Source organism: Prionailurus viverrinus, chromosome B4, assembly GCF_022837055.1.
Source record: "Prionailurus viverrinus isolate Anna chromosome B4, UM_Priviv_1.0, whole genome shotgun sequence".
NCBI lineage: Eukaryota > Metazoa > Chordata > Mammalia > Carnivora > Felidae > Prionailurus > Prionailurus viverrinus.
Window position 1 is genome coordinate 114,705,094 of NC_062567.1, and position 19,285 is coordinate 114,724,378.

General features: G+C 35.2%; 1 protein-coding gene across 4 annotated transcripts in view; it reads right to left on the reverse strand.

Annotated features, from left to right (window-relative positions):
• Window positions 1-922: 922 nt before the first annotated feature.
• CDK17 (cyclin dependent kinase 17) overlaps window positions 923-19,285 on the reverse strand; it is a 112,812-nt gene continuing 94,449 nt past the window's right edge. The window contains exons 8-17 of one of the 4 annotated variants that reach the window (XM_047866652.1): window positions 18,448-18,542; window positions 18,147-18,209; window positions 17,043-17,166; window positions 12,037-12,157; window positions 11,346-11,443; window positions 10,582-10,687; window positions 7,906-7,948; window positions 6,827-6,917; window positions 5,440-5,517; window positions 923-2,847 (exon numbers count right to left, since the gene is read on the reverse strand). In XM_047866652.1, the coding sequence (XP_047722608.1) occupies window positions 2,798-2,847; window positions 5,440-5,517; window positions 6,827-6,917; window positions 7,906-7,948; window positions 10,582-10,687; window positions 11,346-11,443; window positions 12,037-12,157; window positions 17,043-17,166; window positions 18,147-18,209; window positions 18,448-18,542 (869 nt within the window). In that variant the 3' untranslated portion in view covers window positions 923-2,797. Of the gene's footprint in view, window positions 2,852-3,179; window positions 5,268-5,439; window positions 5,518-6,826; window positions 6,918-7,905; window positions 7,949-10,581; window positions 10,688-11,345; window positions 11,444-12,036; window positions 12,158-17,042; window positions 17,167-18,146; window positions 18,210-18,447; window positions 18,543-19,285 lie in introns of those variants that run through there. The other 3 variants (XM_047866654.1, XM_047866653.1, XM_047866655.1) reach the window with 3 other exon arrangements.

A 19,285-nucleotide genomic window follows, 5' to 3' on the forward strand; every position in this document is an offset into this window, starting at 1 on the left:
GGGTCCTGCCCGAATGTTGATGGCTCCTGACTGATCAGGGTGGTGGTTGCTAAAGGCGGGGGGGAGACTGTGTTGACTTTTTTTTTTTTTTTAATTTTTATTTATTTTTGAGAGAGAGAGAGAGAGAGACAGGCAGACAGACAGACCGTGAGTAGGGGAGGGGCAGAGAGAGAGGGAGACACAGAATCTGAAGCAGGCTCCAGGCTCCGAGCTGTCAGCACAGAGCCTGATGCAGGGCTTGAACTCACGGACTGTGAGATCATGACCTGACCTGAAGTCGGACACTTAACCGACTGTGCCATCCAGGTGCCCCCCTCCCTGCCCTTCTTTTAGACTGTGGCGATTTCTTAAAATAAGACAACAACAGAGTCTACTGAAACGATGGGGTCTCTTCCTTTCATGTCGTTTGATAGAATTTTACCCACAGAACTTCTGTCAAAGCTGGAGTCATCTTAAACCCTGATACTGTTTTATCAACTAAGTTTATGTGATATTCTAAATCTTTCGGTGTCATTTCAACAATCCTCACAGCATCTTCACTAGGAGTATATTCCATCTCAAGAAATCGCTTCCTTTGTTCATCCACAAGAAGTAACTTCCCATCATTAAAATTTTATCATGAAACTGCAGCAATTCAGTCACATCTTCAGGCTCCATTTCTAATTCTAGTTGTCTTGCTATTTCCACATTTGCAGCTGCCTCCTCCACTGAAGTTTTGGAATCAGCTTCTGCCAAACTCCTGTTGATATTTTGACCCCTCCCATGAATCACACACATGTTCTTAATGACACCTAGAATGGTGAATCTTTTCCAGAAGGTTTTCCATTTATTTTGGCCAAATCCATCAGAATCACTATCTATAGCAGCTATAGACTTACAAAATGTATTTTTAAGGAGTATGACCTGAAAGTCCAAATTACTCCTTGATCTATGGGCTGCAGAATTGATGTTAAGAGGCAAGAAAACAAGATTCACCTTGGTTGTATATCTCCATCAGAGCCCTTGGGTGACCAGGTGCATTTTCAATGAACAATAATATCTTGAAAAATTTTTTTCTAAACAGGCTTAAAATATTCAGATCATGCTGTAAACAGATATGATGTCATCCAGGCTCTGTTGTTCCACTGACAGAACATAGGGAGAACAGATTTAGCCTAATTCTTAAGGGCCCTATGGTTTTCAGTATGGTCAATGAGCACGGCTTCAACTTAAAGTCATCAGCTGCATTAGTCTCTAATAAGAGAGTCAACCTATCTTTTGAAGCTTTGAAGCCAAGCACTACTACTTGTCCTTTTTAGCCAGGAGAGTCCTAGATGGCATCTTCTTCCAAGAGACGGCTGCTGTGCCTACATTGAAAATCTGCTTAACATAGCCACCCCCATTAATTACCTTGCTAGTTCTTTTGGATAACTTGCTGCCACTTCTACATCAGCACCTGCTGCTTCATCTTGCATTTGTACGTTATGGAGACAGCTTCTTTTCTTAAACCTCATGAACCAACCTCCCTTAGCTTCAAATTGTTCTTCTGCAGCTTCTTCACCTTTTTCAGCCTTCACAGAATTGAAGAGAGTTAGGACTTTGTTCTGGATTAAGCTTTGGTTTGAGGGAATGCCGTGGCTGATTTGATCTTCTACCCAGACCAATAAAACTTTCTCCATATCAGCAATAAGGCTGTTTCACTTTCTCATCATTTATGCGTGCACTGGAGTAGCTCTATTAATGTCCTTCAAGAGCTGTTCCTTTGCATTCACAACTTGGCTAACTGGACCAAGAGGCCTAGCTTTCAGCCTATGTTGGCTTTTGACATGCCTTCCTGATTAAGCTTAAATCATTTCAAAGCTTTTGATTTAAACTCAGAAATGTGTGACTCTTCTTTCACTTGAACACTTAGAGGCCACTGTAGGGTAATTAATTGTCCTAATTCCTGTACTGTTGTGTCTCAGGGAATAGGGAAGCCTGAGGAGAGGGAGAGAGATGGGGGAACAGCCTGTTGGTGGAGCAGTCGGAACACACAACATTTATCATTTATTAAGTTCACTGTCTTACATGGGTGTGATTTGTGACACCCCAAAACAATTACAATAATAATATCAAGGATCACTAATCACAAATCACCATAATAAATATAATAATAAAACTTGAAATATTACAAGAATTACCAAATGTAGCACAGAGACATGGAGTGAGCAAATGCAGTTGGAAAAATGGCGCCCACAGACTTGCTCAATGCAGGGTTACGACAACCTTCAATTCATTAAAAAAACACAGTATCTGCAAAGCGCAATAAAGTGCAGTGCAGTAAAATGAGTTATGCCTACACATTAAAGGTTACGGGGGGCTGTGGGGAGGGGGAAATGGAGTGGTTGCTCTTAATGGGTATAGAATTTCTATTTGGAGAGATGAAAAATTATGGAAAAAGACTGTAAATGCTGTACAATACTCTAATCAATGCCACCAAATTGTATACTTACAATGGGTAAAAAAAATGGCAAGATAAACCAGTCTCAACCTCACGAATTGTCCTGGGCCCAAACGACAAATTATTATAACATGTTAACAAGTATTCTTTCAAATATAATAAAGCACCAGATAGAATGGAACGACTTCTACACACCTAGAGTGACATATTCAATGTGTGTTAATAGCATCATTTGGAAGGAAAACAAAAACGCATCCTCTCTTACCTTTAAAACCATGTCAGTTTAAGATGAATCATAAGTGTTCAAGGTTCAAAATCTCTACATTTCAATTCTCTTCATTGCAAAGTTTTCAGGATCTGAATGGTGGTGCTCAAGTATCAAAAAAAAATACCAAATTCCTTAATAAAATGAAGAAACATCCCTAGGACTTCCTAGGAAGAAGAATTTTATATAACTACTGGATATATTTTTTCATGTTTTATCTGCAAGAATATCAAACTTATGGATAAATATATAAAATTTGCAAAACATTTTTGTAACCTATAAAATGAAAAATGTGACAACTTTATAATTGAAGAGTGCTATCCTATAAAATTATGGTAGAGATTACTAAATGAACGGCCAGCACAAATATAAATTAAATATCATTATTGACACAGTGAGACTTCATTCTCTTAAAAATGAAACCCATAAAGGAAAATGATCCCGTTCTGCACAGCCTTCTTCCCCCAGAAAGAACGGTGACTCAACAAAACCACATTTTAACAACATGAAGATCTTGTTATTATAAATTTCAAAACAAAATGGAGGAATTTCCACATAATATTTATAACCTTCAAAGTACAATATTAATACATGTCTGTCAGTTAGAAATAACAGCAGTTTGTTAGGCTACAGGGTTTAACATAAAACCAATTTACAAATGTGAAAAGCAGTAGTGGTCCAATATTCACCATTACACATGAATCTGTTTCTTCCAGAAAATTTTTTTTAAAAATTAAAATTTCTGTCTCATGAAATATTAAAATAACACCCAAACATGCCACAATCACTATTCACAAATAAAGTTAAAATGAAATATACAAAAATTCACTTAATACTGTTAAATAACAATAAACTACAAGATTTCCTGAACAGAAATGGTAGGACCCCTGAATGTTTTACAGTGAATATCAGGAAAAAAATTAAGTTATGATTATTTTCATGATATATAAGCCAAAAATTTACATGACCATTTCAAAATATACCAATTAAGATTTGTAGTTTGTAAGATGCACTAAACAAATAGTCCTTAAAAGTTAACACAAATGCTTAAAACACTTACCAACACCAAGGAGTGTTTATGATGTTCAAAGAGATGCATAATTAAAACTGTAATATTTACTATCTCTGATAAACACATTAATACCTACAATGCTTTAAAACAATCCTCAGTTCTCCTTTCTGTCATTTGTATTTATCATGGCTCATTTCAAAGACATATTACAGCTTTTAGCTGATTCCAAGTGAATGTTATTAAAACACACGCATATAGACAGCCCCCAAATGAAATAAATGGCTCCCCCCAAAAGTATCATCCTTTCTAATAAAAGAACTGTATTTAAAATGAAAACAAGACCTCACATATTTCACTGGACTTGTATGGTTTAGTTTTAACTAAAGTAAAGCACAATGTAAAATAGGTAAGTGTATTAGTATACACATATCCAATAATATGCAGTAAATATGTCTAAAATGAGGCAAGGTAAAAATAAATAATTTTGGTGCTTTAAATTACTGGTATCTAATGTGAGATCCCCATGTCAGGTATTCACTTGCTTGAATCAACCTCTGCATCACATGCTTTCCTAAACATGATGTACTCATCAATTTTTTAGCTACTCTATTTGCTGATGTTCAATGAAAGATTATACAGCATGAACTTAGAGTGTTCAAGATGGCTCACTTATTTTACTGTTAAGCGAAGCTAAACTTACATTCCAGGAAACACTGCAGTTTAATTTTAAAAACAAACAAGAAATGCAGCAGTAAAACAATTCATGGGGAGAAACAGATGCATTCACATCTAATAAAGCCACTGCAACTTCTTCAGGCATTTAACTGTTGTGTTAAATAAACAGACAGTAGTTATTTAGCAGCAATGATTCCGCAATAAATAATGCACTGTGTTTCTCAGTCCTGCACAAAAATTGCAGCTACAGTTACATCAATAGCTGTAACCTACTGGCTCTAATGGCAGAGAAGACCTTAAAACCAACTGTACAAAAAAATTGTCACACTGTGACAACAAATATAAAAACAATCTGTAGGTCTGAAATAAAAAGACTCCACTGTGAAGAGGACAGTGTAGACAAACGGAGATTCCAAGTCCACCAAAAGAAATAATTGCCTTCAGATCTGAGTCCTTGATTGGTAAGAAAGGCTGGGGGCTGGGCTTGAAACCATGTTATCAGACTTAAAAGAGCATGCTCTGTCTTCTGTTCTTCCCATGTCCTAAAATATAAAGTCATTTTATGAGGCAGTTCAAGGTTCAGTTTTATCCCACATACAGTATTTGGTGACTCTAGGAAGCTAATGTTCCCACCAGCAAAAACTAATCTTCCACGTAAGAGTGATCAGCACTGTCTGAAATGACCCTTTTGTTGATGGGGTCAGTCTACAGCTTCTATGCTTCGAAGTGATGAACCTGATGACTAGGGAAGCATAAGATGTGTCTTCTGCCTCAGGTACCAGGAATGGCGTGTGCAGTGATCAAGCCAGGCCACTTGTAAAAGGTCTTTGTGCCATCTGCAGCTTTCAGGATCCCTGACTTGACTGAGTCAGATTTCTCTCTGAAGAATTACTGAGCTGCCCACATCATACAGAAAAGTGAGTACGTGCAATGCTAAACATACAGTTGTGGAATGCACTGTACATTGGTTTTTACATCAATAATTTTACTGATCAATTTATAAACCAAAAACTTAGTTCCACGCAAAATTTCATGATCGACACGTGAAATGGTTTATGACAAACACACCTGTCTCTGGATAAGAAGAATTTCGAAAACCCGGGTCCTTTTGCAACTGAATCTCTTTCAAACTGAATATTGATACACCTAAAATGCACAGACAAAAACTATCAGGTAAAGGTTTGACATTATTAAAACAAATATAATCCAACTATCGACAGAATTGTTTAAAAATGTATACTGATTCAACATGAAACATTTATGCTACATTCACAAGGTTACAGCCTTGAACTATTTTTCCCCTTTGTCCCAATGTTTTGAGTAGAAAACCAAACAAAATAATCTCCCCTCAGAACTTTTCCCCCACAATTCTGCTCTGAGTCACACTTCCACTATATGTTTCTCTTCGAGTATGTACATACAGAGAATATACACTGTCTATTTCTAGGACCTACTGGGGTTGGGGAGACCTAATCAAAAGGCATTACTTGGTTTTTATTCTCTCTGCCTTTACCTGTCTTCTTATGATGGCATGAAGGTATCAGGGCCTCAGACTATCTTCAGATTTTCAGAGAAAAATAAGAAATAGGTTTGTATAACCATAATTGCCTACCTCAAATTGCCAACCATAATTGCCTGATATTAACAATGAAATGTAAATATCATCTTAAAAACACTTGTAATTCTCTTTTCATTTCCAATCTTTCTTTTTCCAATCTCTTTCTCATTTCCAATCTCTGCCAGAGAGGTAGTCTTTCATTAAAAAATATCTAGTAAGCTCTAAGTTAAAAGTCTTAAGGATTCTTGATTCCAAACAGCAAATCTCAGTTCCTAAATATTCTAATTCTCCATTCACCTTACTCAGTTTTAAAGCAAAATGTTGAGGTAATTTTTAAAAAGGATCTTATAAGTAAGATGAAGCAGTCACCTCAGGCATGAGAAATCAGCTCTTTTAGTGACTAACAATATGCTCACCACTGTCACGAGGACAGTAAAGTTAGAGTGACCATAGCAAAGAAAAATCATCTTTATATCTTGAAAACGAAATCTACTTTCACAAGGAAACAATCGTATGTTTTGGTTGTGCTCCATTACTCTTTGCCTGAAATCCGTTTTTAGAAACTCTGAATCAAAGAAATCTAGATTGGGCCTAATGACAATGTCTATCATCAGATGGCATTTTCCAATTTAAGTCCAGTAAAATTAATAACCCATGTCTAAGTACTATTGATTTCTTACAAAGCAGTGGCAATGTGCTCAGTGTTAAAAGAAATAAATTAAAACATAGGCAAAGAGGACACACACCTCCCTTCAAGGAATTCTGATGTACTTACAAAAAGAGTTAAAATTTTAGGCTTAAAAACCAACAATCTCTTCCCAAACCCCTAATTTACCACCCAGTCTCCTACCCTGGACAAATGAAAATGGGAGGAGGGGACTTTAGAATTTCTCTTACTTTCAGGTAAAGTATGTATTCTTGGTCCCAGACTTCGAAAGTACACATGCTTCATGGCCTCTTCTGCTGAAACCCGTTTCTTAGATTCGTACTGTGAAAAAGCGAAGAACTGCTTCATTAACTTTTTCTCTAAACATCATGAGGGGAGGTAGATTAGCATGTAGAGCTAATAAGATGATTTAATACAATGACTGTTTTTTAAGAACCAACTTGGATTACACCAGATATACTCTAATGTGAGTACTACTGCGATTATGTAGTAATGACTTTATCTAGTTCCAAATTTCCAAGATGAAGTTAAATCTTCACTTTTATAAAAACTTAGACTTCCCGTATTTTCTTAAGTGATGAAAAATTAAAATACCTGACCTTCGGCGTTACTTTTCCTCATGAACACCAAAGTATCATTGGAAATATACCCAATACTTTTATGAAAGATATTATTAAATTACCTACTGGATACCCATTTCCCTTTGTTCCTTGATGAGATAACCTAAATTTGTATAAGGTGTCCATGCTTCCAAGTCCAACAGACCAACATGAACCATGACTATTCTAAGTTTAGGCTAATTCTGATAATCTTGCTCCCCAATTCCCACCCTGTCTTACAATTAATGTTCTGGCCAACGAGACTTATGAAGAAGCCTTGCAGGGGTTTCTGGAAAAGCCTTTGCTTTCCAGATACAAGAGGACTATTATGGCTGACACCCTTATCCTCTCTCTTCTTCCTGCTTTGAATAGAAGATATGAATGGTATTTGTAGGTGCAGCAGCCTATAAGGCAGCAAGTATAAGGAAAAGAAAGAGAACATAAATTACAGACAACATGCCCTTGACATAGTTTTGGTGCCAGAAGGTGACAACCTCAGACCATTCTAGGGCACAAGAGACCCAGACACATTAAGTGAAACCATTATTTATTATTATTATTATTTTATCTAAGCATATGATTTAAGCATGCCAGATACTACCATAAGTAATCTTATTTAATGGCCATGACAGATATTTAAGGGAGGTATTCCTGATCCCATTCTACAGATGCAGAAACCGAGGCTTAACAATTACAAAGATGTAACTTACCTGAAGAAATTTTGTTATCAACTCGATTCCTTCAGAGTCTAACCTAAAACAACAAAAAAGTGGCAATTTATTCTTTTATCTTAGCTGACAGTAACTTTTCAATTAAAACTATTTTCCAAGTGTTTTAATCTGCAAACATTAAGTGCTCTACAATAACCACTCTTTTTGCTTTCAAAAGACTCAAAAGTGCTACACTTAAGACTTATCTTGCCACTTGTTCAAGAAGAAAACAGAAAAAACTAGGTTCCAATTCAAATTTTCCATAATGAAGAACAAATCAGATTACTAAAGATTTTTTTTAAAAAGCACTATTCTGTCTCAAAGTAATCTCTATTATCAGGATAGCTTAAGTAAAGTGTATCATTTTCATAGTGTTCTATGAAAGGCAAGCTACAAAAGCATCATTTTCTTATTATATAGGTTAAAAAAGAAACAAGTGACCCCAAAATGTGTCACTGTGGTTCACAATAAACACAGATGACTCATTCAACATATTTTTACACAACAGTCTACTAAGAACTAGGTACTAGAAGCTATGAAGTTCAATTTATTTTTTTGAGACAGAGAGAGTGCGAAGGAGAAAACACCTGTAAATCAGGGAGAGACAGAGAGAGAATCCCAAGCAGGCACCATTCTGTCAGGGTAGAGCCCAATGTGGGACTTGAACTCAAGAATCATGAGATGGTGACCTGAGCTGAAATCCAGAGTTGGGACGCTGAACCAACTAAGCCACCAAGGCACCCCTATAAAGTTCAACTGCCTCAATAACATCATAAAACTTAATTAAAAGTTAGAGCTACATATGTAGAATTTAAGAAACAAAACAGGTGAACATAGGTGAAGAGAAAAAAAACTAAGGGAGGCAAACCCTAAGAGACTCTTAACTATAGAGAACAAACTGAGGGTTGCTGGCGGGGAGGTAGTTGGGCAATGGACTAAATAGGTGATGGGCATTAAGGAGGGCACCTGTTGTCATGAGCACTGGGTGTTGTATGTACATGATAAATCACTAAATTCTATGCTTGAAACCAGTATTACCCTATATTTTTACTGGAATTTAAATAAAAACTTAAATAAATCAATACATGAAAAATAAAAAAAAATTAGAGCTACAAAACCAATGAAGCTGTTGATAAAGACAGATAATTATAGTGATGATATTCATATAATGAGCAGTAGAGGGTTTGGGGACTATCTTAATGGGATAATCTCTTGATCAGAAACCATAGGTTCTATTTTGCACTGCCTTTCACTGGCAATATATTTTCCCCAAGTGCTCTTAATGGGTTCCATGGATGCTATGGCCTAGACATTTTCCAGACTCTTCTAATCCTTTGTAGTTTGCCATTCTGACAGATATCCAGAGCTCCTTGGGCACAAACTAGGGGTTAAGGTCATGGAGAACCTGCTTTAAAGAAGAGCTTCAACTTTCTGCACTGGACATTACAATAGAAGCAACGTATAAATTACAAAAATAGGATTTATGCTACTCAGAAGGAAGAAACACACAAAAAAAGCCCCGCACATATTATTCTTCCTAAGAAAGTCTACTTAGAATGTTATTAGTTGCTATAGTAACAATAAGAACATCAATTCACATAAGTACTTTAAAAATATTTTTGGTATCTGAATTTGTTTTTCTACTCTCTCTAGCTTGAGAACAAATGGAATTAGAGCAAGTATGTTATACTGTCAGCAATGAGAATGGCTTTGATTAAAATAGACATTGACCTTATTTGGTACCTGGGTGAACTCTTTGATTTTTCTAAGGAAAGGAAAGATGAAAAAATATAGTCAAAGGGGTTATTCTCTGCTACATACTGAAAATTTAATAATTCCATAAATAAAAATTCCTGACTGACATTTTAATGGGGGTTTTAAATGGATCTGGGGATAGATCTGAGAAGAAATTTTAATGAAATGGCCAAAATTTAGGATATAAGGGTCAGAAAGAGTTTACATTCCTCAAATACAAATTAGGTCATTAACATTGGCCAAATACTGACAGGTCATCTTGTGTCCGAGTCAAGATTTTACTTATAACACTTCCTTAGGTTTTTTTAAGTAAATATAGAATAATCCCATACAAAGCAAAACAGAAGTTTCATCATGGTCTTCATGGTATTGAAAAAGATATTAACCAATGTCTTCTTTCTGAGAAACGAAATAACCTACATAAACTCTAGAATTCTAATACAGTTGCTTTTATGTTCATTTTATTTATAGCTCAATTCTGTGATTTACATATCTTGATCTCTGAATTATAAAATTAATCTGACACAAGGGAGGAAGAAATTCAATTAAATTAGATTCTAAAATATTTAAGAACTGTATGTATTATATGTATTTTTTCCTAAACCCATCTGTGGCTAATGCTTCAAGAGAATGGAAAGAATCAAGTGGGGTTTCCACCCTTTAACATAAAGAAAAAGAGGGGCGCCTAGGTGGCTCAGTCGGTTACACGTCTGACTTCGGCTCAGGTCATGATCTCACTGCTCCTGAGTTCGAGCCCTGTGTGGGGCTCTGTGCTGACAGCTCAGAGCCTGGAGCCTGCTTCGGATTCTGTGTCTCCCTCTCTCTCTGCCCCTCCTCTACTCAATGCCTGGTCTCTCTCTCTCTCTCTCTCTCTCTAAAATAAACACTAAAAACAAAAGAAAAAAGAAAAAGAAAAAATACCTGGGTGCATGGTTAATGAGAGGCTGTGGTTTGTATTTTGGAAAGTTGTAGTTCTTGAACTCATCATTTGAAGAAACACCCGGCCAAGTTTCCTGAGATGGTGTTCCTGAATTAAAAAAAAAAAGTATTTATAAATATATAAAAATGTGTGTGTATATATATATATATATATATATATATATATATATGCAAATATATATAAATAAGGACAAATGAGAAAGTGTCTTAAAGAACACTTTATATTTAGTAGATGATTTGACTATTTCAACTGAAAGCAAAATGACAGAAACAGTAAACACATATGGACCTTTTTTTGGACTATGCAATGATGCCATAAAAATGATGCCACCTAAATGACATCTAACCTACAGATATTTCCTAATAATATGCCAAAGGTCAATTTTCAGTAATATTTTTCTCTGTTCTTCCACAAAATGTTTATTGCAAAGGCAGAACTCAGTAAATGAAAAGAAGTTACCTAGAAGGCTCTATCTTTATAATTACGCTAATTATAATTCTTTTTTTATTTTAATCGGTAGTGGTTTTCTTAAGCTTTTAAGTAACCTCTACACTCATTGTGGGGCTCCAACTCCTTACCTGGATATCAAGGGTCACAAATCCTACACTGAGACAGCCAGGCACCCCAACTAATTATAATTTTTGTAACAGCTCTTTGTTAGTCTCAGTACCACATTTTAAAATATGTAGTCTTATCCAGCTAGTCAATTGCAGGTAACAAATTACTGGGAAAATATTTCTATTACCTAGCAGTCGGAAAATTAAGTGCAGTTCATCTTCCACAGTTGATCCTGGAAATAGAGGTCTTCCAGAAGCCATTTCAAAGAAAATGCAACCAACACCCCTTTAAAATATATCATAAAAAAGTGAGCAATCAATCCATTTACATATTAAGAAGCACAATTATCTTTTAAGATTGCCTTTCTGGAGAATTTTGTATTAGCCTGATGGAAAACCTCCTGCACATATTTTTTTCAGCTCCAACTGATTTGTTAACATTTATCTTATTTGTCTCAACTTCCATCTTGCTGTATCCATTGCTCCATGACCCTTAAAATGTCCAACTCTCCTCTGCATGTCCCTTGAAGAATAACACTAACAATAGCTAATAGTGATTGAATGCTTATTATGTCTTAGGTAGCAGGTAGCAGAGATAGGGAGAAACAAATGATCAGAGATGGGTTTTTTGTTGTTGTTTTTTATCTGAGAGACAGATAAAACCATGAGATCATGACCTGAGCCAAAATCAAGAGTCAGGTGCTTAACTGACTCAGCCACCCAGGCACCCCTCATGTGTTAGAACTCTTCAATTGTTGCTTATATTGTGGCTCTTTAAAATAATATCCTCTTATAAGTCAGATATCTATCAGTATGCCCTGTACCAATGGCTATATTCTTTCAAAATTATAAATGGCAATAACATGTGCATATATTTACCACATGTCAATCTGTGTTGAGTACTCTGAGGAACCAAGAAGCACATCAGGCGGCCGGTACCACAGTGTGACGACTTCATTTGAGTAGGTCTTTGTGGGAACTGACTTGGCTCTGGCTAGCCCTTCACGGGGAAAAGAAAACAACTAAGAAATGGCTGTAACAGATTCCCCAGCCCATAGCCTCACCATGACTCCAGTCACAAGGATGTCCAAGATAGCTGCTACTCTGTAGTTTCTTGAAATTTAACAAAATCAGTTTTAAGAATTTTTCTTGAGTGTGAATAGTCTTGGGTCAGCAAATCCTTATGTAATTAATAACAATTCCACAATCAGAGCCTATGCTTGCTTTTACGAATGTGAAGGCATCTGATAATCTGATGGGTTAATCTAAACTTAAGATACTTTTCTTCTATGAATCATGATGCCAAAATTATTTCCAAGCTGAACTTAAAATTAACACAAAACAGGTCAATGACACAGAGATAAACAGTTTTACCTTTTAGGCTTTTGTTACTTTTTAAAAAAAATTTTTTTTTTCAACGTTTATTTATTTTTGGGACAGAGAGAGACAGAGCATGAACGGGGGAGGGGGAGAGAGAGAGGGAGACACAGAGTCGGAAACAGGCTCCAGGCTCTGAGCCATCAGCCCAGAGCCTGACGCGGGGCTCGAACTCACGGACCGCGAGATCGTGACCTGGCTGAAGTCGGACGCTTAACCGACTGCGCCACCCAGGCGCCCCTTTTGTTACTTTTTTAAACCCAAGTCCAATTTTCATTTGCTATACCAACCTTCGTTTTCTTGGAATAAATTACACTGCTGCTGTGTACCTTAAGTTATATATAAGGACAGTTTTAAGTAAGATGGACCACACTGCCTTTGGATATTATTAATTAATGTATTAGATTATTAACTAATGTAAATGTCATTCCTTTCCAATTTAAAGTGGAATTCACTGATTATCGAGAAACAAAGGCAAGAGTTCACAACTTTATCCCTTGAGCCACTGGCACGAGAGTTGTTTTTACTTCTCTAAGCCTCCAAATTCTAATAACTTTAAGAAGCAACTTTAAAAGATAGCTGAAGAAATATAAACTCATTCTAACATATAGTTTATTTCAAATAACTCATTTATGTATAACTTTATATATTCGATTAAAACATTAAATAAGAAAAATGGAATTCAAACAAAAGGAATTCAACACTTTGGTAAACTAGATAAAGTCACTCAAATAAAAGTAGAAATTTTAATAATTAGGCAGCACTCATACTATTTTTGTTTAGTACAACAGCTAAAGGGTGTAATTGGAACAATGTTGACACTATCTTATTTAATTACCAGTCTTATTCTACCAATCCAGCTTTGTAAAGTAAGTTCAACAAATAATTTTCCTACCAACTTTGTAATTAGCAAGATGGGGGCAACTTTCTAATTTCTCTTCCTGATATTCATAGTGGGTTATTTAGGGGCAAAGGACAGGGCTACAAGTTTGTTTATTCTATATCCTGTATGTATAGCATCAAAGCAACTGCAAGTTATAGTTTCCTCAATACCTTACTCTCCTGCTCCTGAGAGAATTCTGAACTGGGGTGCTTGTTCAAATAGTCTCCTGGTTCACAATTAGAATTTCAGTAGTGGCATGAAATGAAATCATCTCTTCCAAACCAAGTTAACTGTGATATGATATAATTATACAAGCCATTTTCTACTACTAATGAAATGTTTGTCTGTATTAGTACTTTCTACACCTGAATTTCATCCATCACAGGAAAAGGGATAGAATTTTCATAGAAATCACAAACAATTTACAAAAAAATACTCGGGGTGCCTGGGTGGCTCAGTCAGCTAAGCATCTGACTTTGGCTCAGGTCATGATGTCGCCATTCCTGAGTTCAAGCCCTGTGTCAGGCTCTGTGCTGACAGCTCAGAGCCTGGAGCCTGTTTCAGATTCTGTGTCTCCTTTTCATTCTCTGCCCCTCCTCCACTCACACTCTCTCTCTCTCTCAAAAATAATAAACATTAAATAAATTTAAAAAAAACAAAAACAAAACAATACTCAAAGTTGTATGACCCTCCTTCACTTGCAGTCCTGAAGGATATTTACTACTTGACCAACAAAAAATAAGTAACTAAAAGCAGAGACAAAATTGACTGTACTACCTCATGAAATAATCAGAATTTCTTACTGACCTGTGAAAAGATATAATTTACTTGGTCTGCTTTGTTAGAAGCAAGATTTAAAGCACTCTCCTCAAAAAGTAAGTTTTTGATGGCCTTTGCCATTTTTTTTTTTTTTTTTTTTTTTTTTGCATTTATAATAGCCAAACAGGGTTTCTCTATCACTGCTATTCATTTTGGGATTAAGGAACAAGGAGCAGTAAATGCACTTTGGCCAAAAAAAGAATGAAAGAGAGAGAAAATAACAATTATAAGGAAAGCAACAACAGAACTGTGCCCGAGACTATATAATCTATGTGAGCATATACGAATAATTTGTAATTTCTTATTTAAACACATGTGACCTACCCATTTCCTTTTTAAGGAAGTAAAAACAAATACCAATCTACTTTCAAACAAACAACAAAGTGTTAAATGAGTAAAAGCACAGGAATTTCCTGAACAAACTCACCACTTAGTGAATTTTTAATCTTTTGTTAACAAAGCAATACTTGAGAGACTTAAAATTGTCAAATTTAATGCAATACTCCAAAAGTAAAACTACTATAATCACTTATGAAAAATGATAAATGCTAATTATGAAAACTGCACTGGCTTTTTATTACTTTTTTTAAAAATTTTTTTAATGTTTATTTATTTTTGAGAGAGAGACAGAGCACAAGCAGGGGAGGGGCAGAGAGAGAGGGACAAGGAATCTGAAGCAGACTCCAGGCTCTGAGCTGTCAGCACAGAGCCTCACATGGGGCTCGAACTCACAAACTGTGAGATCATGACCTGAGCTGAAGTCAGATGCCTAACTGACCCACCCCTGCACCCTTGCACTGGATTTTTAAAACCAAATTCTATTAGAGTACTGAAACTCTCAAAATGTAGAATATTAAAAAAAAAAATCAAAAATCAAAACAAGAAAGCTATTATACAAAGTTTCTCTAATATAACAAAGTTTACTTCCTAGAAGCATAAAGCGTATGTAATTTCATTAAAACTGATTAGCTAAACAGAGAGAGATAAACAGCTATTATTTAAGCAATAATTAATTAGTTAATAAGCATATAAATAAGTACAAAGTCATGGTGACAGGCATATTAAAGAACCCTATTTCAGAAGTGGCATTTAAACTCTTTAGTCTCAGGACTCTTTTTATTATAATTTAAAATTATTGAAGACCCAAAGAGCTTTTATTTATATAGATTATATTTATTGATATTTGCCATGTTAGAAAAACTGAGAAAATTTAAAACGTATTCATTTAAAAACACCATTCATTATATATTAAATATGAATTTTTATGAAAAAGATCTTTTTCTACAGGAAAATAAAAATTAGTACAAATGGCCTTGTTTTATATTTTTGTAGTCTATTTTAAATTTTTTAAATGTTTATTTTTGAGACAGAATGTGAGTAGGGAAGGGGCAGAGAGAGAGGGAGACACAGAATCTGAAGTAGGCTCCAGGCTCTGAGCTGTCAGCACAGAACCTGACGCTGGCCTCGAACCCATGAGCTGTGAGATCATGACCTGAGCCGAAGTTGGATGTTTAACCAACTGAGCCACTCAGGAGCCCCTGTAGTCTATTTTAAAAGAAGACTCTTAGATGCTCACATCTGCTTTTATATTCAATCTGTTGTGATATGTTGCTTTGTTTGAAGTATATGAAGAGAACCAGATCTCACACAGAAATGAAGTTGAAAAGAGGAAGAACATTTAAATAGCCTTTCTGAAAACTGCATATTCTTCTTTGATACTGAATCAGATTTAGTTTCTTAAAGATTAGATGGTAACTGAAATCATATTAGTAAACTTCTCATACTCGTTACATTAAATTTCATTGGTCTGTCTTCCACTATAAGTGGATCTTTTTACCCAGGCATGATTCTATAATATCATGTAAGTATTAGTCATCTGGAATATATTGATTCCCTAAGTTATACAGATATTCCAAATATTTACATATTTCTTTAGCATATCAAAAAATATTTCTTAATGTCACCACTGATCTCATCAGCAATAAAGTCTTTAAGTATCAGAAAAATATCAAGCTCAATGTGGCAGGTCCAAATTTCCAACATCTAATTTTTGCTTTAAAACTCAAACCTTCCCATTGGCAAGAAATACGATAGGCTCACTTCATTTCAAAAAAAACACCTGCCAAATATGTAAGTCTGAGTGCCCATACTTTGTCAGTCATTTTTCTCAAGTAAAAATGGTGTTCCTTGAAAAAAAGGGTTAGTTCAGTTTGCATTCAAATAGTCACACAAGCACTATTCCTTGAGATACAGTATTTCCACATACAACAAACATGTTTTATGTATACTTCTCATTTCCTCACATAAAATACTACAAAGACATGTAAAGTTGGAGATTTAATAAAGTTAATAAATTTTACTGCTTCATCAAACACCTTTTTATATAGAATTGACACTTTTTTCCTACAAGCGTATACTGGTGAAGAACACAATGACTAGTAAGTACAATCAGGTGCCACTGCCTTGATTTAAACTAAGGCATTAGCAGCTCTACTCCTTACTGCTTTTAGATTATTACTGCAAATACTGACACAGTGGAAAAGGCAAGTAACAATATGATTTTGATGACAGATACTTTTGGAGATGCCCTGGAAGGGTCTCAAGATGGGTCCACACCTGAGAACCCAGGCCTTTTAGCATTCGTGAACATAACTCACCCACCTAAGTTTTGTCAAATATCTTACTCCGTGGACTACAGAAAAAATTTCCAAACTCACATAAAAGCAATCACACAGTGTCAACAGTTGTTCTTATCAATTTAACCACCTAGATAGAACTATTTATAAATATCTCATATATTCCATACCAAAATCTGCTAGCTTTAATTCTCCTTTTTCATTAATGAGTAGGTTCTGTGGTTTCAAGTCTCGGTGCAATACCTTTCTTCTGTGGCAATATGCCAAACCACGTAGAATTTGGTACAAAAACAGCTACAGAAACAAATAAAGAGAAATTAGTCTTACAAATAATAAGATATACTTTGGTAAGCATGCTGTGGTAAACAAAAAACAGGCTTAGAATAGTCAAAGAAAAAAAACGCATCCTTAAGTACAAAGCCTTTCCTTATGTAGTTTTCTGAATTTTATAATTTATTATTCTATTTGAAGCATCTATTTTCCAGTCTGACAATTTCTATGAAAATAAATATTCAAAATAAAGTGAAATGAAGCTTTGTCCCCATAGTAATCATCCATTTGTTATAGAAAATGATTTAAAATAAAAAACATATATAAAATATATCCTCATAAGCTTACAGTCCTACTAAGCCTTATAGGATTATGATATTCTGGCAAAACAACTAACCAACCTCTACCCATCCACCAAAAATACCTGATCTGGGACAGTGTCTTTAAAATAAGGCAATGGAATTGGTGGTTTTATAAAAATTCTGAGGTGTCAGAGAGAATGGTGCTGCATAGCCCTGGCAAATTACGTGCTATAAAAATAACCTAAACCAGCTTCTATCACCCACCCTCTGGGTACTTTACTTTCTGCACCTCCTACTCAGCCTTCAAAATCTGCTATGATTCAGAAAAGGGAATTAGCACAGTAGAGCTCTGAATGATTGTCTGAAAAAAGCAATTCCTAGATTTTGGTGGAAAAAAGGATGTGGAACACAGAAGGTCTTCAATTCTCTGGAGTTGACAAACAAAGTCTCAAGTTCAGAGGATCTAAGAATATACCCTTGGTTTACTTGTAGGTAGAAAACACAGCATTAGAACATCAAGAATAAGTCAGTGCAGGAGGGGAAAAACAGCCCAAAGAAATTCCAAGCAGCAGTCTCCACACACTACATATTTATGTTTTGAAAACTCTAAAATTATGATTTCTATATATTCCTGTTACTTTCTATGTTTGGAAAATCTAAGGGCTATTTAAACAGAACTTAAAATGACACACTAAAGCATACCTTTACATTGTGCATACTCATGATGTTTCCACAGTCATCCATGTACTGTTTTAGATCTTTATCCTAAAAAAATATAGTGCTTTACTATGTGACACATACTTCCCAGAAGGCATGAATGATTTACTTAATAGTATTTAATTTTTAAAAGTGTTTTTTTTTTGAGTAAAGATATTGAATGTACGACACATAATTTAATTAAATACTGATAATTAAACAATAATGCCCTGGAACTGTTAAAACACTCAATTTCCTATGTTTTATTACAGCAAAAGTAAATACTGAATTTTTGTTAAATGCTTACCAGATATTCAAATACCAGAGTCAAAGATTTATCTGTGTGAACAATGTCATGTAAGGTTACTATATTTGCATGTTTTAGATCCTTTAATAGTGAAACTGGAAAACAGAAAAGAAAGTCAATTATTCAGTCTGCAGTAGCCAGACTATAAAAACCTGAAGTATAACACATCAACTGATTGAGTTTAAGATTCTCTTAAGTGTAAAACAATAATTCACCAAGAGGACCTGTAGTACAAATTTTAATAGAATTCAGTTTTTTCTTTAATTTTATGGTTTTGAGTGTGATATTTTTAATATTTAAAATTGTCCTCCATATTACAATAATATTCTCCATAACTGTTTTTTCTCAAATACTAACTTACTGAGACTTCTAAGATCTAGATTTAGTTGAAGGTACCAGTTGTTTTCCTTCCAAATTGCTAATCAGTTTCTTCAAGCCATTTTCTGGATTATCTTTTTAAAGATACAGAACTTTTTTTACTTTTAATGTTTATTTATACAGAGAGAGAGAGAGAGCATGAGAGCAAGACCATGCACACGAGCAGGGGAGGGGCAGAGAGAACCCCAAGCAGGCTCCATGCTGTCAGTGCAGAGCCCAACGCAGGGTTCGACCTCACAAACCATGACATCGTGACCCGAGCTGAAACCAAGAGTTGGAAGCTTAACCGACCCACCCAGGCCCCCCTAGATAATTAACCTTTTTTTAAAAAATGGTATCATACTATTTACATTCGGTATATACTAATTTATAGTTGCTTTTTCCCATAGATAGTATATAACATTTCCCAATGTCAAATATTTACCTATGACCATAATTTTTAATGACTTCATAGTATTTC